This window comes from Pseudochaenichthys georgianus, chromosome 5 (genome assembly GCF_902827115.2).
Source record: "Pseudochaenichthys georgianus chromosome 5, fPseGeo1.2, whole genome shotgun sequence".
Lineage (NCBI taxonomy): Eukaryota > Metazoa > Chordata > Actinopteri > Perciformes > Channichthyidae > Pseudochaenichthys > Pseudochaenichthys georgianus.
This window is the reverse complement of record NC_047507.1, coordinates 19,643,543-19,666,797: the sequence shown is the minus strand read 5'-3', so window position 1 is coordinate 19,666,797 and position 23,255 is coordinate 19,643,543. Positions and strand designations below refer to the sequence as shown.

Sequence of the window (23,255 nt, the reverse complement as noted above, 5' to 3'; positions counted from 1 at the left end):
ATGACTGACCTGATTTTTATCGAGTTCACAGTTTTTGTACTCTTTCTCTCCTTGTTCCTGAAATGTGACGATCACAAAACCTACAAAGATGTTCATCATGAAGAAAGCAATGATGATGATGTAGATAATGAAGAAGATGGAAATCTCCACGCGGTAGTTGTAAATGGGTCCCAGGTTCTCCCTGTTGGAGTCGATTGCCTTGTAGAGCAAACTGAGAAGAGAGGACAACAGAGAGATCAAAACTCACAGCCAAAACTATTATTTTAGTAATAACACTATATCGGACTTCTATTGTTTCAAAGCTCTAACAATGGGATTAAAATATTTGAATCTTACGAAGGCCAGCCTTCAAAGGTGGACACAGTGAACAGAGCCATCATAGCCATGAGGACGTTATCAAAGTTGAATTCACTGTTGTGCCACATTCGTCTGTGGATGGACGGCTGGTTCACATCTCCATCCTTATACAGGATGTACGTGCCCCTGAGAGGAAATAACATGTTAGGTAGGGGTTAAGACTGAAACTAGGATCACATTTGCAGGTAATCAGCTGTGAAGAAACACAGAAGAAAACTAACTTGCACTCTTCTGAGTTGGACTTTCCTTCATCCGTGCAGCGGTAGAACTTTCCCTGTGGAGGAAAACGTGAAATGAAATGCTTATAACATAAAGTGTTAACCACTATCTGTTGCTACGTGTATGATGTGAATTTGCTGCTGACCTTAAATAGCTGCACCCCTATACAGGCGAACATGAACTGGAGCAGAGTGGTGACGATCATGATGTTTCCGATAGTTCTGATGGCCACAAACACACACTGCACCACGTGCTGTAAGACAGAAACAAAAAGATGTTGCGGAATCCACCCTGACTGTGTTATTATTGTGGAAAATAATGTAGGAGACTTCGGGATGAGACCTCACCTTTAGGCCTTTGGCCCGATTGATGGCCCTCAGGGGTCGAAGAACACGAAGTACCCTAAGAATCTTCACCACTGAGATGGCCGAGGACCTGAACATGGAAGTTAATGGTGTGATGTCTGGCTAATTTGCCAATTTTTTGTTTTTTGAAGAAGCGCAGGGAAATGCAAACATGAATGTAAATCCAGTAGTGCCAGCAACAATTGAAAAGGGGATTTTTCAATTGTTGCTGGAACTATTTCATTAAACAGGGCTCCAATCAGAGGGCGGTTGTTTCCTAGTTTAATTGTACTCACTGAATGCCAAAGGAGACAAGGGAAACTCCCACCACCAACAGGTCGAGGAGGTTGAAGTAATTTCTACAGAATGCCCCTTTATGGAGAAAGGCTCCATATGTTGTCATCTGAGGAGACGACAGAGGAAGTTAGAGGAGCAAATGGCAAAGAAAAAACACACATATTTCATCCAACACATACAAGACACACCACAACACAAAGTCACACTGCAGAATACGCAGACACACATATTGTACTGTATTAACATGTTAAATAGGTAGAAAAACATATGCTAACATACCATATCTTACACACGCACACACGTCTCCACACTCTTGAAATCACTCTGATTCGGGGGGGCAACTCAGAGCAGTGAAACAGGAGGCTATATCTACCGTCGCCACCCCCACAGCCATTAACTACATGAATGTAGTAGTAAGTCATTCATTTCACAATCAACTATGGGATGAGGCAATCAAACATGCATTTTGTTGCCATGATGTCAGGGATCGTTACTACCTGCGAGAACTAGTTATAGTGATCGGAAAATAGAAATGGCCTTACTGTCACATTCATGTGGACCGTTATCTTAAAGCACATTCCGTTATGTTCTTTAATAGTTCAGAATAAGGGGAAGCAGCTCCCAATTAAAACTTCAGAGTTTAGCAGGCAGAGAAGAAAAAACAGCCAAAATAACTCTTCTTTCAAATAATAAAAGTAAAGGATTAATTTTCAAGTGCATGTAAATGTGGAGCCTTGCAGAGAGCCGGAGAGAAGAGAGCGCTAACCAGGAGCTTTTGGAGTAAGAGATGAACTTGGCAGGTTCTTTGCCAAAGCGGCTGCAGACGCAACTCCACATTTCTATGCACTCAGTCAGGGAAAGCAGACTGAACCATGCTCGGCAGGAACATGGTTGGTTTTGCCCCCTCTTTTATGAGTAATCTGAAGAGCAGTCAGTACGAGAGGCATGGAGTCAGCTTTGACTGGAGTTGATTTCAAACACCTCCCTGAAGATGACCTCAAACTCAACTTCAGACAATGCCTTAAAGATGTCTGAACAGCCCATTAAAATGTGTTGCACAAAGGGTTGCATCATGTTTTTTACATATCTCCATCATCAAAATCATTTCAGCGATGACTGCCCGGATGACGTGACACCCATGTGATTATGTAATGTAATGTAGACGTTTCCTTTCCCCAACTTGAGTTCTTTGATTAGTGTATTTTGAAGAAATCTGTTTGTGTAAGTGTGTGCAAAGTTAAAACTCCAATATTTGCTAAAAGAGGTGCCATGAAGAAAAAAGGAAATAAGAGAAAGGAAACAAACAAGCCAGGTTGTACTGAGTGGCAGGTGACACACAAGGAGAGAATGCAGCAAGGCTCTCGTTGTCATTTAAGGGGTTACCTTCAATACGATCTCAAATGTAAACATACTAGTGAAGACATAATCTGCATAGCCTAGGACCTGGAAGGCAACGAAACGTTTGGAGTGTTATTGGGGTACAGTTAGGCACAGCAAGGACAGGGGACATGGCATTTACCTTCAATACGATCTCAACAGTAAAGATAGCCGTGAAAGCATAGTCAAAGTAACCAAGTATCTGCAAAAAGCAACGTACATGTTTAACAAAGACAGTTCATCGTGCAGCTTCATACATCATATTTAAAGATGAATGAGATAAAGTACATCTGAAGTATTTTCTGGAAAGAAGTTGTTAGGATTCAACACAAAGCTCTAATTAGTTCAAGGTGATTTTACCCCTGCATCTTATGCAGAGGATATCATTATCAAGCATAAAAAAAGATCAAAAAAACGACACAATAACCAATATTATTGAGAATAGTGCAGTAGAAATTATAACAATGCACTGCAAATAAAATAGAAAGCTCTCTGGTTGATTGTTTGCTTCCTGTACCGTTGTTTTGCCTCTTTGAGCTCATACAAATAAAAGTTAATATGCTTTATATTATTGTCAACCATAAACGAAAAACTTCCTGATGGGATTGTGGCTTCATTTAAATTCTGAAACGCAACACTAGCTTGACATAAAGCATCTCACTTTAAAATATTCATCGCCTTTTGTTTTGTTCTAGCTGTGTCCTCACAAGCAACTCTTTAAAAGCTCTCCTTTACGGTGCATTCAAGGACACGCTGTGATTTGTGAGTCATATTACGCTCATAGGCTTTGTTGCTGTTAAAACAATTCCAGGAGACAAACAACATTTAAAAAAAGCTTGCTGCTGAGTACATAAACTGCTAAATCATGAATGTCGGAACAAAGCAGCTTGAGCTGGTCGCAGACCTCACCATCCAATTTGGACAATGTGTAATTTCAAGCATTTATCCCGGTGTCTTGACAGGAACAGCCTCTGTTCTGGTAATTACTCTGTATGTATTGTTTTGGATACTAAACTGCAAGCCATATTTTTGAAATGTATTATCAAGGACATGATGGATGACATAGAAGCAAAAACCTGTTTTCCCTTTATCTCTGCTTCTGTTGGCCCTCGTGGAGAACATAATAAGAAGAAGAACAGCAACAGTGGACAAAAGTATATATGTTTTTCTGATAACATCTCTCTAACAATATATTAAAACACACTTAAATCCTCCAAAGACAAAGCTGTTTTCAAGATGCTGCCTCAAAAGAAATAAATCACTTTATAACCTCAGGGGGGAAATGCTTTATAAAAGGTTCAGCAGTTATCTAATGTACTGTATGTATGTTATAATTGGGCTAAATTATGCAAAACCACCAGTGTGGTTAACAAATTATAACACCACTGCATTTAAAAAAAATGCTAACTAATATTAAACCTAGAAAAGTGTCATATTATTTATTTGACTTCAGCCCCTTATCTTCGCTACACAGTTTCCTAGAGCCAGTAAATACACTTCTTGTGAAGGTTCGTAGACTTACATTATTGCGAGTTGAGAAGTTTCGGATGGGATCCTCAGCAGCAAGAGAGACGGAGCTGAGCATGATGAACACCAGGATGAGGTTGGTGAATATGTGGTGGTTGATGAGTTTGTGGCAAAACACCCGAAACCTAAAGAAGAAAGAAAATAGAGCACAGCCCGAGACATCAGTGTGATCCGAGGTCTGACCGTGTGTATGTGTCCGTGTGTGTCGCTGTGTGCTTCATACGGGTTGGTGGTGCTGAAGATGAAGAAGGCACTTCCCTCTGGGATAGGGGTGATCTTCTCCTTCTTTACCAGTTCAGAGATGACTGGCCGAGGCCCCGATGGAACTTCTGGATCCTCCTCCTCCGCTGCAGTGTCCTCAATCTCCTCCTCTTCCTCCAGACGGACAAGCAGAGCGGTTTAAAGTGTGTTTAACTCCTCAAAATGTAAAGATAGGGTATTGTTTAATTCAGAAAGTAAGAATACCTTTTCCTCTTTTTCGTCCTCCTTTTTGTCCCTGTAATGAATATAGATATTGTTATAAACGATGGAGAGGAGTTTGAGTATATACATCTGGGCATGTTTGCCACAGAATTACATGGTAGGAGATCAGCTGTCACCCTTTCTTGGGTTCGTCTGTGTTGAGAGACTCTGCGTCTGCCAAGTTGTCCACAGCGATAGCCAAGAAGACGTTCAGCAGGATATCTGAGCAAAGTGTTCAGTAAAGGACAACGCTCTCTGTAAAAACACCATTAATAAAAAGATGAATGTAGGTGAACTCAGGTTCTCTCAGTTTCAGCAGTGTTGCGCATGGCGGAGGATACAGTTTCCACAGATGAAGAGGATGATGAAGTAAAAGCACACAATCATCCCAGAAGAGGAAGGGCCTCCGTACGCCATGATGCCATCGTACATCACAGCGTTCCAGTCTTCTCCGGTCAGGATCTAAAATGTATCAGAATATTAATTTTGTGGGAGAATAATCAACAGCAGTTTTCTCACATGTATAGAGTTCATTGTCACGCCACCTTCCAATCCTTGCTTTGAGGCTTTAATAAATCCATTAGAGCCGCTTTAAAGGTCCCCTATTATACCGTTTTATTACTTTATTATAGGTCTCAGATATATACAAACATGTCTCTGAAGTGTTTGGCTGAAATATCAAACAGATCATGCATTGCAGCATCCCATAATCCCCTCTGTTTCAGCCCTGTTTCAAAAGTGCTGATTCTGTGTCTGTTACTTTAGATGAAAATAAGGAGCTACTCCCCACGCCCCTCTGAGAGATATTTGGTTAAAAAAAAAAAACAGTGGTGCTCTAGGAGGAGATTCAGGTGATAAGGTGGGCGGGGGTTACCTTGGTCTGTTATTGGCTAATGGTTACACAAGCCAAAACATCGTTATGACATCATAAAGTGGCCAAAATCTGATCAGCTCATTTTCAGACGGGTTTTTATATAAATGGATCAAAGTGAGCGAATCTTTTCTCCTGAAAGTTTCAGAATCTCTTTACACAGAGAGGACACATGTTGATGTAGAAAATACATGAAAAAGTGGATTTTGCATAATAGGTGACATTTAACATGGCCAAATATACTCAATGTATTTGATTGATACTTAGAGAGTGCATTGTTCTAGTAATTAAAAATAATATTTGGGACTAACAGATAAAGTTTGATTAGAATTGAGATGTATCTAGAGACAATGTTTGGCACACGTTTTGCATTTGTCCATTAATTTACCTTTAAACACCAACCAAAATACTGAATATATACTAAGCAAACTATGTGATAGTGACTCTTCTTTAAATTACATCAAACCTTGCCTGGCATTTCTTTACTACTACTCTCTGCAGTGAGCCAATACTGGGTTATATATCAGCCATATTGATTCATTGCTCTGGCTCTGTTTCTCTTCTCCCTTCATCAGTCTGTAACACCTCTTACCAGGATTAGTTCTAAATCTGAATCACACGACAGCATTTTTCATTTTTATCTGCATTTGAAATGTATTTTCCATAGGATGCACCAATGGGCAAATACTGATTGTTTGCTTTTCCTACTGTGTTGTCCTAATCTGAACAGTATATACCTGAAACACTGTGAGGAGGGCTTGGGGAAAGTTGTCAAATGTACTCCTCTTAGTCTGGGTCTCGTCAAAGTTGAACTTTCCACCAAAGACCTGCATGCCTAGCAGCGAGAAGATGATGATGAAGAGGAAGAGCAGCAGCAGCAGGGAAGCGATGGACTTCATGGAGTTGAGCAGAGACGCCACCAAGTTACTTAGAGACTGCCAGTGACTGAAGTAGAGGAGAGAGACAGGTGATTAACTGAACACACACACACACACACACACACACACACACACACACACACACACACACACACACACACACACACACACACACACACACACACACACACACACACACACACACACACACACACACACACACACACACACACACACACACACACACACACACACACACACACACACACACACACACACACACACACACACACACACACACACACACACACACACACACACACACACACACGGTAACAATCTTACCGTGTGACCTTGAAGATTCTCAGCAGGCGGACGCAGCGGAACACAGAGATACCGAGAGGAGACATGATTGCTAGCTCCACCAGGATAGTTTCAGTGATTCCTCCACACACCACGAAGCAGTCAAAGCGGTTGAACAAGGACACAAAGTAGCACTGTAGCCCAAGACTGTACATCTTCGTCAACATTTCACATGTGAACAGGGCTAGCAGCACCTTGTTGGCTACATCTGAAACCCAGAGAAAAAGAGATAACATTAAACAAATAAATTGGAGCGATATATAAGGGGTTTAGGATGACACTTAAGGACAGTATAAATGTTGCTAAAAAGAATGCACAAAACGGTCGATGGTGTTAAAAAAAAAAACTGCATTGAAATAAATGTTATATTAATAAAACTATAGGTTACTTACGTAACCCCAGTTCTAAGAGTAACATGAAGTGAGATGTCTCACTATGGGATGCGCCTCATCGCGGAGCAAACAGAAGCATCAATCTCATTACGCCAATCCTGATTGGCTGGTGATCTTGACGTCAACGTCAGGGGAAATCACCCCCTATAAGTAGCCTGCGCCACGACGCATGCGTCATTCAAAATAAGCACCTCTTCTCGCTTCACCATAGCAAGGAGGGCCTTCTGGTGAGACATCTCACTTCATGTTACTCTGAGTACTGGGGTTACGTAAGTAACCTATAGTTCTCATTCATAAGACTCCGTTCGATGTCTCACTATGGGATATTGTAGCTCCCGTATTGCCAGACGAGCTTATCTCGAAGATCACCGATCAACCAGAATTTAACAGGTAGAGTCCCGACTCAACAAGGTGCCCAGCACTGCTCGGGCCACGCTTGGAGCGGAGACGTCTAGCCTGTAAAAGCGGACAAAAGTGAGCGGCGAAGACCAGCTTGCCGCTGCACAGATGTCTTGGATGGAAACACCCTTGAACAAAGCCCAGGATGTAGCCAGGCCCCGAGTCGAGTGAGCCCGCAGACCCGAAGGTGCTTGCAGATTCTGACTCGTATAGGCCAAAGCAATCGCCTCCACGATCCAGTGGGAGAGCCGTTGCTTAGTAACAGGCTTACCCTTGTGAGATTTAGCCCAGGACACGAAGAGTTGGTCATTAAGACGAAGCTCTTTTGATCTGTCCATATATGTGTGAAAAGCCTGGACTGGACACAACAGATCCTGCTGCTGCTCCCCGGAGGAAACCAGCTGCGGAGGAAATGCCTCAATGTCAATTGGGGTACACGAACCAACCACCTTTGATGTAAAGGCAGGGTTGGGTTTCAACAACACTCTCGTTTGCCCTGGGGCGAACTGAGTGCATGAGGGATGTACAGACAGTGCATGGATATCGCTGACCCGCTTGGCGGATGCCAGGGCCAGTAACAGCACTGTCTTGAGTGACAGATGTTTCATGTCAGCTCCTTCCAGGGGTTCAAATGGGGTAATTTTGAGCCCATTTAAAACCACTGCCAGGTCCCATAAGGGCACCAGCGACCTGGAGACAGGGAGGAGCCTGCGACCTTCGTAAATACCCTATCAGCCTGTCTGACCTGCGTCCGTGGTGACCACCTTCCGTGAAAGGACAGCACCCGTAGGCGCGTCCCGCACTAGAAAAGTCGGGTGTAGTGCCACTATGCATTACATAATAACCAAAACTCTTAGTTTTATTATGAGGCCCATGTTGAGTGGGTGCTTTACGAGGACATTTTCCCCCGTAATCTGACTCCGCTCGGTGGGCATTATAGATAAAACCCTTCTTTCTAGGAGAGAGAGAACCTCTCTCTCCAGAATATGGGTTGACTCTCTCTGGGTTTGTGAAAACAGATAAAGTATAACTGTTTTGAGAAGCCCAGGCAGATGTCGTGAGTATCTCCTGCTGTATGCTCCTTAGAGCCAGCTGAGATGTCACGCTTACGGCTCCGGCACTGCGCATGCACGTGACGGAGGTGCCCTTAAAGCCCCAACCGGCACTGCGCATGCGTGTGGCGGTGGTGCCTTTTTTTTTTTTTTTTAATATATTTATTTGACAGGGACAGTGCACATTAATTGACATTTCTGTAAATGCGCCAGAGTTAGCCAACAGGCTATTTTTCGTCTGTAGTCCCTGGACAGATGTTAAAAGTCATCCTAAAAACAAAAATTCACTTCAAATAACAGGTAAATACTATCAGTAAAACAACATTCAACAGAGATACTTATATTATGATAAAAGCATATATAAAAACATAAAAACTAAACTAAAATACAAATTCACAAAGCAGACAGATACAGGTCAAGGCATATAAACAGAGCGTTGTCATGTACAGATTGTGTCAGTGTTGACAGAGCTGACTTTCCACTAACCATGTTTTTAAATTAGATTTAAATAAACTGCAGGTGTTTGGTCCTTCACAGACCCGTTTAATATCCGCCTTTTGAGAGAGGCCGTAGCTGCTCTCAGAAGGGGATTTATAGTTAACGGACTGTTTATTGTTTTTCTTTTCATTTTTTTGAGCTGCGCCCTTGGCCGAAGCCTGGATGCGTCAGTGGAAAATGGTTTATTTAAACAACAAAGATGTGACATGTGTTTTATGCAGACTTGAGGATGACGTTGAGGCATCTCTCGAGGCAGCGGGGACACGATTAGAGCCGGGGAAAGAACTTCCAGCTCTGTCACAGAGGGGAGAAGGAGGGGCTGTCAGGCCGCTCGCTTCTTCTTCCTCGACTGCTGGCCGAGATTCTGGGTTGGCTGCAGCCGGAACCGGAGATTTTCTAGGCCAACTCACCCTCGTCTCCTGCCTGGGCTGGGGACTCGGGGCGGGCTGCGACCTCTGCTGTCCTGGTACTTTAAACCTAGCAGGGTTCGGTGCAGCTTGGGCGAAGGGCCGCTGCTGCGAAGGCAGCGGCTGGACCCTTCGAGGGAGACAGAGGTGGAGGGCCTTGTCTTCCTTCTTTTTCGACTCGCACTTCCTCTGCATGGAAGCGAGAGCAGAGCCGAAAATCCCCTCGGGAACGATGGGCATGTCAAGCACATCTTCCTTTTCCCGGTCTGGGAGGTTGGTGAGGTTGAGCCATCTAGCTCTTTCCTGCACCACCATGATCCCCATTATCTTGCCCGTGGCCTGGACGGCGCAGCGTTGGACACGGAGACAAATGTCTGTGATCGAGGCTATCTCGTCCAGAGTGGCCGGTCCAGGATTGCTCGACAGATCCTCACAGAGCTCCGCTTGGTACGCGGTTAGCATCGAGGAAACGTTCAGAGCCCTGGCGGACAATGCTGCGGCTCTGTAGGCCCGTTCAGTCATGGTCGACTGGAATCGGTCCGTTTTTGCTGGCAGCGTGGGGTTCCTGCTTGGTGACGGGCCCATCCTCGGTAGGAGGTGGGCTGCCACCAGCGGTTCCATAGGCGGTATGCGGAGCAGGCCGAGCCTCTCCATACCGTCACAGTCAAGGCAGGAGGCACCCTGGATTGGGGCCTTGTTGCTAAAGGGCCGGTCTCTCCACGAGACCGACACCTCATCCAACATCTCCGGGAAGACCGGAAGGAGCTGCCTCTTCGTCCTCATTGTTTGGGGGAAATGTTTCCCCTCGTACCGGGACCTGGTAGGTCTCCTTGGCCATTTCGGGCCACGGGATGTCTAGCCTGGACGCAGCGCGCTGACACACGGCCTGCAGGTCCATGCTTAGACAGGGCGAAGCTGGTGTGCTATCGCCCGGGAGAGCAGCCATCGCTCCCGGCTTTGCAGCCTGAGCCGATGACATGAAGATGTCGTCTTCCTGCTCATCCGAGTCAGACAGGAGGAACTCAGAGGTATCCTCTTCGTCCTCCATGTAGTCTAACTCTAGGACATCTTCCGTGGGTGAAACCATGGTGAGGTCCAGCCGGGAGCCCCAGCTTGGTGAGGCGTGGGGCTCCGTTCCCGCGTCTCTTGCCACCACCGGGTCTCGGCCTGATATGGCGCGGGATTCCGGTTCTGCGGCTGCCGCTGTCGATGAGCCCCAGACCGACCCAGTGACGGGCTCCATCTCTGCGGCGGACGCCCCCGTGTCTTGATTGCCAGCCGGCAAACCAGTGGACATGAGGGGGTCCTGTCCCGACAGGCTAGCTTGTTGTGCTAACCTTCGGCGGAGGCTCTTCATGGTGAAGCGGGCACAATGCCCGCACGAGCCGGGGTTGTCAATGGCCTCCTGGGCGTGTTCCAGCCCGAGGCAGGACGAACAGATCTGGTGTGAGTCTGTGCCTGACACTTTCAACCCGCAGCCGCAGAGCCGAGCCTCCGAGTTCCTGACTCCTCTGGTGTGAGGGAGAGAGGCGTCCATCTTATATGCTGCGTGGCGTGAAGAGGACCCGCTCGTAACAGGTACGTCGAGAGAAAAAATAGTTCCCAACCTGTCTTTAATCCGTAGAAAAAATAACGGTGTGGGTCTTTTTTCTCAAAGAATATTACCTGGTGTGGTAATATCCTTTTTCTCCTTCGTGGAAGAAAAAAGTAAAAATCCGTCCTCGCTACCGTGGTGTCGGCAGTGAGGGAAAAAACAAGCTAGCAGCAGGTGTGTTGCTAGCTTGAACAATCAAAACCTTACCTTAATTCCTGAGGAAGAATGGCGAGGTTGATTATAATACTAACTGGTGTGTTAGTACTATACTCTTCTGCGAGGCAGAATAGGGTAGCCGGCTAACGCCCGTCGACCGAAAATTAGCTTTTGGTTCAGTCTGTGGACTGTTAAGCTAGCCCGGCTACCATTAGAGATGTGCTCTGAAGCGAGAAGAGGTGTTTGAATGACGCATGCGTCGTGGCGCAGGCTACTTATAGGGGGTGATTTCCCCTGACGTTGACGTCAAGATCACCAGCCAATCAGAATTGGCGTAATGAGATTGATGCTTCTGTTTGCTCCGCGATGAGGCGCATCCCATAGTGAGACATCGAACGGAGTGTTATGAATGAGAACTGAAATGCATAAAGTGTTCACTAACATTTTATTTTTATTATACATTCCTAATAAGACAATTGGAAAAATGTGTATCACAACATACAATATTTAGAAATCCCATAAGATGTATGTTCTCCTACCCTAGTTCTCATTCATAACACTCCGTTCGATGTCTCACTATGGGATGCGCCTCATCGCGAAGCAAACGGAAGCATCAATCTCATTACGCCAATCCTGATTGGCTGGTGATCTTGACGTCAACGTCAGGGAATGACCCGCATGCGTCATTCAAACACCTCTTCTCGCTTCAGAGCACATCTCTACAGTAGCCGGACAAGCTTAACGGTCCACAGACTGAACCCAAATCCAAAACATTTCGGTCGACGGGCGCTCGCCGGCTACTCCTTCGCAAGAAGACGGTAATACTAACGCCAGTTAGTATTAAAATCGACCTCGCCGTTTCTTTCCCCGGAAAGTAAGGTGAGGTTTTGATTTTACTCAAGCTAGCTACGCACCTGTTGCTAGCTAGCTTCCCCTTACTACCGACACCACGGTAGCGAGGACGCTTTTCTTTTTCTCTCTCACGGAGGAGAAAAGGATTAGAAGTATATTGACACACCAGTCAATATTCTTTGAGAACAAAGGACCCACACCGTCCCTTTTTCTCCGGATTAAGGATGGGTTGGTAGCACTTTTCTCTCAACGACGTACCTGTTACGAGCGGGTCCTCTCCACGCCACGAGGCGAACAAGATGGACGCCTCTCCCCAGACATGGGGACTCGAGTCTGCGACTCGGACTCGAGTCGCACTTAAGTCGCACACACAGAGACTTCAGACTTGACTTGGACTCGTGACCAAAAGACTTCAGACTCGACTTGGACTCGTGTGTTGGGACTCGTGAACAATCATTGTGTTTTCTATTTTTGGCGTATTAAAGGTGGGGTAGGTACATTTGAGAGAAACCGGCTCGAGATCACTAGAATTTGAAAATACACAACCGGAGATAATCTGCTAGAGGCTGCTACTTCCTTATAGAGCCCGCCTCCTCCAACACACACGAACGCGCACATGACCAATGAGGGCACGAGATAAATGTGTGCCCAGGTGGAAGGCTGACAGGCAGGTAGGCCATCCAGTTACTTTAGCCGGGCTCATTACGCAGACGTGCGCGCCTCTGTTACTACCTCGTAGTAACACAATGCCACCGGTGGCACACCTGCGGCTGTACCGCTTGTAATTAGGTTCAACTACAAACACTTCGAACAAAACGCCGGCGGCACCAACAAAAGGAGCGCACACTGCAAAGTCTGCAATATCAAAATCAAGGATGCTGGCGCAACAACGTCGAATTTCATCAGGCACTTGAAAACTCACCCGGAGAGGTCAGTCACATTAACGCATGGACGGTTAGCAAACATGTTTAGCTCAGCATCAGCTATGTAATGTTAACTTAGCTTGCTACTAGCTTTGTAACTGAATATTTGAAAAGATTAGTGAATTGCTTGTCACACTTGTTTGAGTTGAGTGGCGTTGACATCCAACTCTTGACATGACATAAAAAAGGTCGGTAACGTTAATCATTACGTTCCGCTGCCACCATCTACTGGCTAACGTTAAACGTAGAAAAAGTTACATACATAAATACATCTGTCGGTTTATAGGCAGGTTACAGGTTTATTGTTGACCACGTAACGTTAATGTTACAGGTTTACCAGGTTACCATGACACTGGGTTTGAGTGAGAGGATAGAGGAATATGTTTATTTATAGTAGACTTAAAAGATGTCATTAGAGACCCAGTGTAATTAAACAATACGGTTGCAGAGGTGCAGTATAGAGCTGTGCAGTATTCTTAACAGACCGGATAGCAGCAGGCAATAGAAGGCTTATTACAACCAGAAGAGACATGAGACTTTTATTTTTTTAGAGACTTGAGACTTGACTTGGACTCGTGACCAAAGACTTGAGACTTGATCAAGTCTCACCCCACAAAGACTTGAGACTTGACTTGGACTCGTGACCAAAGACTTGAGACTTGACTTGGACTTGCAAAAAAAGACTTGTGAACATCTCTGCCTCTCCCCCTCACACCAGAGGAGTCAGGGACTCGGAGGCTCGGTCATGCGGCTGCGGGTTGAAGATAGCAGGCACAGACTCACACCAGGTCTGCTCGTCCTGCCTCGGGCTGGAACACGCCCAGGAGGCTATCGACAACCTTGTGCCCGTTTCACCCGAAAGAGCCTCCACCGACGGCTAGCACACCAAGCTAGTTTGTTGGAACAGGACTCCCTCATGTCCACTGATTCGCCGTTTGGCAATCAAGACACGGGGGCGTCCGTCTCAGAGACTGAGCCCCTCATTGTGTCGGTCTGGGGCTCACTAACAGCGGCAGCTGCGGAACCGCGATCCCACGCCGTGTCAGGCCGGGACCCGGTGGCGGCAAGAGACGCGGGAACGGAGCCCCACGCCTCACCAGGCGGGAGCTCCCGGCGAGACCTCACCATGGTCTCGCCCGCGGAGGATGTCCTGGAATTAGACTACATGGAGGACGAAGAGGACACCTCTGAGTCCCTCCTGTCTGATTCGGATGAGCAAGAAGAAGATATCTTCATGCTCAAACGGCAAAGCCGGGAGCGATGGCTGCTCTCCCGGGCGATAGCACACCAGCTTCGCCCTGTCTGAGCATGGACCTGCAGGCCGCGTGTCAGCGCACTGCGTCCAGGCTAGACATCCCGTGGCCCGAAATGGCCAAGGAGACCGCCAGGTCCCGTTACGAGGGGAAACATTCTCCCCAAGCAACGAGGACAAGGAGGCAACTCCTCCCGGTCTTCCCGGAGATGTTGGATGAGGTGTCGGTCTCGTGGAGGGACCGACCCTTTAGCAACAAGGCCCCAATCCAGGGTGCCTCCTCCCTAGACTGCGACGGTATGGAGAGGCTCGGCCTGCTCCGCATACCGCCGATGGAACTGCTGGTGGCAGCCCACCTCCTACCGAGGATGGGCCCGTCACCAAGCAGGAACCCCACGCTGCCAGCGAAGGTGGACCGTTTCCAGTCGACGATGACTGAACGGTCCTACAGAGCCGCAGCGTTGTCCGCCAGGGCTCTGAACGTTTCCTCACTGCTAACCGCATACCAAGCGGAGCTCTGTGAGGATATGTTGAGTAATCCTGGACCGGCCGTTATGGACGAGTTGGCCGCGGTCACAGACATTTGTCTCCGTGTCCAACGCTGCGCCGTCCAGGCCACGGGCAAAACAATGGGGATCATGGTGGTGCAGGAAAGAGCTAGATGGCTCAACCTCACCAACCTCCCAGACCGGGAAAAGGAGGATGTGCTTGACATGCCCATCATTCCCGAGGGGATTTTCGGCTCCGCTCTTGCCTCCATGCAGAGGAGATGCGAGTCGAAAAAGAAGGAGGACGAGGCCCTCCACCTCTGCCTCCCTCGAAGGGCCCAGCCGCTGCCTTCGCAGCGGCAGCCCTTCGTCCAAGCTGCCCCGAACCCTGCTCAGTTCAAAATACCAAAAACGCAGAGGTCGCAGTCCGCCCCGAGTCCCCAGCCCAGGCAGGGGACGAGGGCGAGCTGGCCTAGAAAATCTCCGGTTCCGGCTGCAGCCCAGGCGCCAACCCAGAATTTCGGCCAGCAGTCGAGGAAGAAGAAGCGAGCGGCGTGACAGCCCCTCCTTCTCCCCTCTGTGACAGAGCTGGAAGTCTACGGTTCCCCAGCTCTAAATGTGTTCCCGCCGCCTCGAGAGATGCCTCAACACCATCCTCAAGTCCGCATAAACACATGTCACACACTTATTGATTTTTCTGTCATAAAACATTTTCCGCTGACGCATCCAGGCTTCGAGCCAAGGGCGCAGCTCGAAAAAATGAAAAGAAAAACAATAAAAACAATAAACAGTCCGTCAACTGTTCCCCTTCTGAGAGCAGCTACGGCCTCTCTCAAAGGGCGGACAATTGACGGGTCTGTGAAGGCACCACCGTCACGCGCATGCGCAGTGCCGGTTGGGGCTGTAAGGGCACCACCGTCACGCGCATGCGCAGTGCCGGTTGGGGTCGTGAAGGCACCACCGTCACGCGCATGCGCAGTGCCGGCTGGAGCTGTAAGGGCACCACCTTCACGCGCATGCGCAGTGCCGGCTGGAGCCGTAAGGGCACCACCGCCCAGAGATGTTCACAAGTCTTTTTTTGCAAGTCCAAGTCAAGTCTCAAGTCTTTGGTCACGAGTCCAAGTCAAGTCTCAAGTCTTTGTGGGGTGAGACTTGATCAAGTCTCAAGTCTTTGGTCACAAGTCCAAGTCAAGTCTCAAGTCTCTAAAAAAATAAAAGTCTCATGTCTCTTCTGGTTGTAATAAGCCTTCTATTGTCTGCTGCTATCCAGTCTGTTAAGAATACTGCACAGCTATATCTAAGAAATTCAAAGCATTTACTGTGTTATTATACACTGGGTCTCTAATGACATCTTTTAAGTCTACTATTAATAAACATATTCCTCTATCCTCTCACTCAAACCCAGTGTAACGGTAACCTGATAAACCTGTAACATTAACGTTACGTGGTCAACAATAAACCTGTAACCTGCCTATAAACCCACAGATGTATTTATGTATGTAACTATGTATTTTTCTACATTTAACGTTAGCCAGTAAATGGTGGCAGCGGAACGTAATGATTAACGTTACCGACCTTTTTTATGTCATGTCAAGAGTTGGATGTCAACGCCACTCAACTCAAACAAGTGCGACAAGAAAACATTCACTCATCTTTTCAAATATTCAGTTACAAAGCTAGTAGCAAGCTAAGTTAACATTGCATAGCTGATGATGCTGAGCTAAACCTGTTTGCTAACCGTCCATGCGTTAATGTGACTGACCTCTCCGGGTGAGTTTTCAAGGGCCTGATGAAATTCGACGTTGTTGCGCCAGCATCCTTGATTTTGATATTGCAGACTTTGCAGTGTGCGCTCCTTTTGTTGGTGCCGCCGGCGTTTGTTCGAAGTTTTTGTAGTTGAACCTAATTACAAGCGGTACAGCCGCAGGTGTGCCGCCGGTCGCTATTGTGTTACTACGAGGTAGTAACAGAGGCGCGCACGTCTGCGTAATGAGCCCGGCTAAAATAACTGGATGGCCTACCTGCCTGTCAGCCTTCCATCTGGGCACAAACTTATCTCGTGCCCTCATTGGTCATGTGCGCGTTCGTGTGTGTTGGAGGAGACGGGCTCTATAAGGAAGTAGCAGCCTCTAGCAGATTATCTCCGGTTGTGTATTTTCAAATTCTAGCGATCTCGAGCCGGTTTCTCTCAAATGTACCTACCCCACCTTTAATACACCAAAAATAGAAAACACAATGATTGTTCACGAGTCCCAACACACGAGTCCAAGTCGAGTCTGAAGTCTTTTGGTCAAGAGTCCAAGTCAAGTCTCAAGTCTCTGTTTGTGCGACTTAAGTGCGACTCGAGTCCGAGTCGCAGACTCGAGTCCCCATCTCTGCCACCGCCACACGCATGCGCTGTGTCGGTGGGGATTGTCGAAATGGGGCACCACAGTGCTCAGACACTGGAGGGCCCCATAACACAACAAATAGAGACTCAGAGGGGAAGAGACGTGACATCTCAGCTGGCTCTAAGGAGCATGCAGTGGAAGATGCTCACATCATCTGCTTGGGTTTTCAAGACGGTAACACGGGGCTACAGACTCCAATTCGCTGTCACCTCTCCTCGCTTCTCGGGCATTCTGCATTCGCAGGCCCGAGGAGAGTCAGCCCTCATTCTGGAGAGAGAGATTCTCTCACTTCTAGAAAAGAGGGCTATATCTATTGTACCCGCCGAGCAGAGTCAGGGCGGCTTCTATTCCAAGTACTTCCTCGTTCCCAAACGGGGAGGGAACGGAATTCGGCCAATACTTGATTTGAGGGCTCTGAACAAATATCTAAAAAAAATATAAGTTCAGAATGCTCACTCACACATCTCTGCTGCGGCTCGTGCGACAAGACGACTGGTTTACATCAGTCGACCTGAAAGATGCGTATTTTCACATCCCAGTATATTACCCACACAGGAAATATCTGAGATTCGCATTTCAGGGGATCTGTTATGAATACAGAGTACTCCCCTTCGGTCTGTCTCTCAGTCCAAGGGTGTTTGTACGAAGTACGGAAGCCGCGATAGCCCCGTTAAGACAACAGGGTATTCGCCTGGCGACCTACCTGGACGACTGGCTGCTTCTCGCACAGTCGGAGCAGGAGGCTGTTACGCAGACAAATGTCCTCGTAAAGCACCTGCTCAACCTGGGTTTCATAATAAACACAGAGAAGAGCATGTTGTGCCCCACGCAGACTATACTCTTCCTGGGTTTACGCCTGAACTCGGTGCCCTTTTCAGCTCGCTTGTCAGCGGAGAGACTGAAAGCTTTCAGAGCTTGTCTCGCTCTTTTCCAGCTGCGCAAACATGTTCTCTTCAGATCATGCCTGCGATTACTGGGGCTCATGGCGTCCATCCTGGTCGTACGACTGGGACGCTTACACATGAGGGAGTTTCAGCGCTGGGTGGCCGCCCTAAAACTAAACGCCATGGCGCACGGAGAGTGATGGTTACTGTGAAATGCGTAATGGCACTGCGCCACTGGCTGCACCCGACTTTTCTAGTACGAGGTGTGCCTATGGGTGCTGTCCTTTCACGGAAAGTGGTCACCACGGACGCTTGTCTTACAGGTTGGGGAGGTATTTATGAAGGTCGCCCGGTGAGGGGTCTCTGGAGCAGAGACCTCCAGCGGGCGCACATAAATTACCTGGAGCTTTTAGCGGTGTTTCTCACCCTAAAAAGCTTTCTGCTTTTCCTCAGGGGACATCACGTCCTCGTGAGGACAGACAATACGACCACAATATCGTATATTAACCGCTAAGGGGGTTTGCGTTCTCTCCAGTTACACACACTGGCGCGCAAACTGATCCTTTGGAGCGGTAGACGTCTCCTCTCTCTGAGAGCGACGCACGTACCGGGAGTGATGAACCTCGGGGCAGATCTGCTGTCCAGAGGTGCACCACTTTATGCAGACTGGACTCTACATCCAAGGATTATGAGCCAGCTGTGGGTGCGTTACGGCAGAGCCGCGGTGGATCTGTTCGCATCGAAAGAAAACGCTCAGTGTCAGCTGTTCTTTTCGATGCGCGATTTAAATGCACCGTTAGGCGTGGATGCACTCGCGCACGATTGGCCCCCGGGCCTTCTGTACGCGTTCCCACCCCTGGCTCTGATAACGCCAACTCTGGCCAGAGTGAGAGAGCAACGCCACACACTTATCCTGATAGCTCCGCACTGGCCAGCTATGTACTGGCTAGCGGAGATATATCAGCTGCTGTGCGGGCAGCCATGGCAGCTCCCACTACGCAGGGACATACTGTCCCAAGCGTGGGGGGCGATCTTTCACCCACACCCAGAGCGCTTGGCTCTATGGGCCTGGCCCGTGAGTGGTACAATCTGAATACAGTGTGACATGAAGCTGACCCTGGCAGCTGCCAAGCGAGCCAGTGGCACTCATGCACTATCTGTACAGTCTTCATGCACTCGGTTCGCCCCAGGGCAACCAGAGTGTGGTTGAAGCCCAACCCTGCCTTTATCTTAAGGCGGTTGGTTCAGGTACCATATTTGACATTGAGGCATCCTCCCCGCCACTGTATTCCTCCGGGGAACAGCGGCCGGATTTGCCGTGTCTAGCCCGTGCTTTACGCACGTACAGGGACTGATGAAGGGTGCTTCGTCATAATGACCAAACCCCTTGTGTCCTGGGCTAACCCTTATAAGGGCAAGTCTGTTACTAAGCAACGGCTCTCCCACTGGTTTGTGGAAGCAATTGCTTTGGGGCCCATACGAGTCAGAGTTCGCAGGCACCCTCAGGTCCGCGAGCTCTTTCGACTCAGGATCTGGCTGCATCCTGGGCTCTGTCCAGGATGTCTCCCCTCCAAGACATTGGTGCAGCGGCGAGCTGGTCCTCGCCGCTCACTTTTGTCCGCCTCTTAACAGGCTGGACGTTCTGCTCCCAGTGTGACTCAAGCAGTGCTGGGCACCTGGTTGAGTCAGAGCTCTACCTGTTAAGTTCTGGTTGGTTTGGTGATTTTCGAGATAAGCTCGTCTGACAATACGGGAGCTACAATTTCCCATAGTGAGACATCGAACAGAGTGTTATGAATGAGAACTATAGGTTACTTACGTAACCCCAGTACTCAGAGTAACATGAAGTGAGATGTCTCACCAGACGGCCCTCCTTGCTATGGTGAAGCGAGAAGAGTGCTTATTTTGAATGATGCATAGATTTCCACCTAGCTTTATTGATTTGTAAAATCAATAGATAATTATAATAATAATAATACAATAATTATAAGAATTCATACCCTGCACTTGTGTCAGCCACATAGGCTGGTTGTAATGCTCTGATGATATGGTGAGTGTGTTGAGGAACACCAGGATGATGACCAGCCAATAGAAAGGCACCGATTTGACGGCCAACCGGCACTTTCTGCGGCAGAACCTGTTCCAGCGACGCCAGCGCCGACTGCAGGAGGAGAAAGCAACGTTAGTGCAAAGAAAAACACTACATGTGTCACGCTTTGCTAATTCATTGATTAAGAAGTACACATGATTTGGTCACAAATATTACAGTGTCCAAACAATAGAATAAATACATCACCTCAGTGTTTTCTAACAAAATCACTACAGTCTGAATCCAATAATAAGAAGAATGCAAAGGAGTGAGGGAGAAGAGCCACGGGGGAACTGCATCAATACTTTTTTGCAAGTCACACGTTCCAGTAAATGAGGAGAAAAATACTGCGTAAGACTGTTCTCTAAAAATACCTTAAGGCACATGCTGAATTTCTAAAAGCTGTTGATTTATCATCCTCAGTAAAGACTCATTAAAATACAGTAAAATGAAAGCCAAGCATTTAAAAATAAAAATCTGTATAATATAATGCTGGGCATGAACCCCTATAGCAAAAGCTGTATGCACCATGCAGAGACAAAGACTCACAAAGATACTGACCTGAACTTTGACTTTGAAATTTTTTGACTGAAAGAAAGAAGAACGTCAAAGTTTACAAAGGAAGGTTGTAGCAGAGGTTTGTTAGGCATAGAAGATGTCCAACTGCAAAAGTCAACAGAATTATAGAGTAGGAAGTCAATATACATGCAAGTTTTTATTGTGGCTGTTTGTCTTGTAACCTGAAAAGCAGAGGTTTTTTTTAGACTGTAGCAACGCTCCAAGCAGCTATCTGTTGTATCTTAATTTGAAGTAAAAAAAGTGTTGTTGTTTGTTGTTCTCACCACAGAGGTCCGCAGCATGGTGTCTTTTCATCCTCCCCGTTTTGGTTCTCTGTGTTCACAGATTCTGTTTCGCTCGCTGGAACGCTCGCTGCAGCAGCAAATAAAGCACATAATTACAAAATAATACTCGCTTCACTGTGGCACCACATTCTTCAGATTCAGTGCCTCCCAGGGGCAAGAAGTGTGAAAATAAATAAATCGGAGACTGCCTTTCTCACATTACGTTATTCTGACAGGAAGTTCTTCAAAAAGGAAGTGAAAAGAGGCACTGAAGGAACACATTTGACTAATGAGCAGAGATTTAAAAAAAAGGATCATACTCCCAAGCCTATGTGCGTCACAAAGATTTGATACTGATTTAAAAAAAAAAGCAACATAATCATTGTGTTTTTCATTGCTAAACCACGTTACAGCTACACAACTTTGGACCTCATAGAGAGGAAGGAGCTGAGCACTGTGGCTGCGCATCACTGTCATCATTAGTATCATTTACCAAGTGCTGAAAGGGAGCTGACACGGGACAGGCGAGAGGACAGCTGCTCTATGAGGGCTGACTGATGCAGACAATGAGGGAGCAGAGGGAAGAGGGGAGCCGGCCGAGGAGGACAGAGCTCTTAAAGCTGTGTCTGAAATGCTACACTCAAATTACTGCCAGCGCTGCGGAAAGACTTTCTGCGCAGACAGATGATTAACTGTGCGAAACGTCTCAGTGCTTTAACTCGTGTGAGGGAGCGTGGTGTGTGCCGCTGCTTAGCTTATGTAGACGTGTTGGCTTTGATTCCTGAGCGGTCGGACAGCTCTCAGCTCTGAAAATAGTGCTGACTGCTGGAGTAGTGATCTGGGTTTAGCCCTGTTTCCTATATTCATACTGAGCCCCTGCTTTTTAAATGGATATGGAAAGGAAACAGGGCGTGCCTGCTATCCAACGCAGCTAATTAATAGTAAAACATTTAATAGTAAAACATAAAAAAAAAATTAGAAACAGAAGACCTTTAAAAAAGGAAAAAACAGTGAGGAAAAAAGGAGAGAACACAAACTGGAAGAGGCTGTGATGCTCGGACACAACAGGTTTGACAGAATAGTAAAGCACAAAGTGATGCACAGCAACACACACACACGCACACCAACACACACTCTGGATGCTCCAACTGGGATCTTTTATGCCACTGTTGCTTACACTTCTGATTCATTTGTTTTTTAAAGATTTGTATTTACCAATTATGTGGAGTGTTTGTAGATAACAGATCAATGATTCTTCAATGATAGATTGTAAGTCGCTTTGGATGAAAGCGTCAGCTAAATGATATGTAAAACAACAATGATAATAATCACTTAAATTAGAGTTGTAAAGTATTATGTTTGTTTTTTGAAGCAGCAGCAGCAACAGTGATCCTCTGGCACTTTTAGTTTGTTTTTTTGTTTAATATGTTCTAATATGAAGTTTTTATTAGTTATATTTTGTGTTAATGGTTTTCCTGCCTGTCCGGTTGCACTATGAGTAAATCAAGGCAAGTTCTGTTTTTTATAAAAAGGCAAACAATCTATCCAAACATTATTATAAATCGAAAATAAATTCTGAAGACAGTCTGATCTGATTCTGGTCAAATTGACACATTTTCCCGTAGCAGATTCATTTGAGCATCAAACACTCACATACACACACATACACAAAAGCAAGAGAACACTGGAGGGAAACCACAGGATTTACCATGAGTGTCGGACGACTGGCTGAACCACCCAAACCTTCCTTTCTTCTTCTCAGTAAGGTCAGCCAGAGTCACCCCTTCATGTGTAATGCATGCAAGCCCATGCATTCAGACACAACGGCACAGCAGAGGGACATGGGGGGCGAGAATGGGCTGCTATCAAAATGGGTCAGAGCAGACAAGCACCACAGGACAACAACAGTATTCAAAATATCAATATCTGACAATGACAAGAGCAGCAGGAGCCACGGGGGCTGGGGACACTGAGGAGGGCAGAAGAACAACACGGAGAGCCGTTAGTCACTGAAGGCGCCTGCAGGTGACGAGGCCCTGCGCTAACATGTCACAGTGCTAAGTAAAGCATTTGCATGGCAACGTGTTAGCCGGGGATCGTCATGTATCGTCGTCAGACACCAAAAGCCGGGATGGGTGTGTGGACCTGCCTCCCCGTCACACAGAACCTCCGCGGATTAGGGAGCCTAAACTTTAACTCTATATGTCAAGTATGACTAGAGGAAAAGACAGGTGGGAGAGGCGACAGTAAATGGACAGAGTGCATTAAAAAATGAGGGGGGAGATCGTAATGAGAAGACAGAATGTAAAAAAATAAAGATTGTACAACTCAAACTAAAGGTG

The 23,255-nt window shown here is 46.9% G+C and overlaps 1 protein-coding gene across 2 annotated transcripts in view; it reads right to left on the bottom strand.

The window, feature by feature from the left end:
• cacna1da (calcium channel, voltage-dependent, L type, alpha 1D subunit, a) overlaps positions 1 to 23,255 on the bottom strand; it is a 68,341-nt gene that overhangs the window by 19,134 nt on the left and 25,952 nt on the right. Inside the window, exons 10-27 of one of the 2 annotated variants that reach the window (XM_034082617.2) lie at positions 22,622 to 22,696; positions 20,914 to 21,001; positions 20,633 to 20,659; positions 19,983 to 20,143; positions 6,678 to 6,903; positions 6,192 to 6,399; positions 4,925 to 5,045; positions 4,721 to 4,805; positions 4,587 to 4,617; positions 4,345 to 4,496; positions 4,117 to 4,246; positions 2,737 to 2,796; positions 1,217 to 1,323; positions 924 to 1,011; positions 722 to 829; positions 579 to 631; positions 337 to 483; positions 10 to 211 (exon numbers count right to left, since the gene is read on the bottom strand). In XM_034082617.2, the coding sequence (XP_033938508.2) occupies positions 10 to 211; positions 337 to 483; positions 579 to 631; positions 722 to 829; positions 924 to 1,011; positions 1,217 to 1,323; positions 2,737 to 2,796; positions 4,117 to 4,246; positions 4,345 to 4,496; positions 4,587 to 4,617; positions 4,721 to 4,805; positions 4,925 to 5,045; positions 6,192 to 6,399; positions 6,678 to 6,903; positions 19,983 to 20,143; positions 20,633 to 20,659; positions 20,914 to 21,001; positions 22,622 to 22,696 (2,069 nt within the window). Of the gene's footprint in view, positions 1 to 9; positions 212 to 336; positions 484 to 578; positions 632 to 721; positions 830 to 923; positions 1,012 to 1,216; positions 1,324 to 2,600; positions 2,661 to 2,736; positions 2,797 to 4,116; positions 4,247 to 4,344; positions 4,497 to 4,586; positions 4,618 to 4,720; positions 4,806 to 4,924; positions 5,046 to 6,191; positions 6,400 to 6,677; positions 6,904 to 19,982; positions 20,144 to 20,632; positions 20,660 to 20,913; positions 21,002 to 22,621; positions 22,697 to 23,255 lie in introns of both variants that reach the window. The other variant, XM_071203137.1, reaches the window with a different exon arrangement.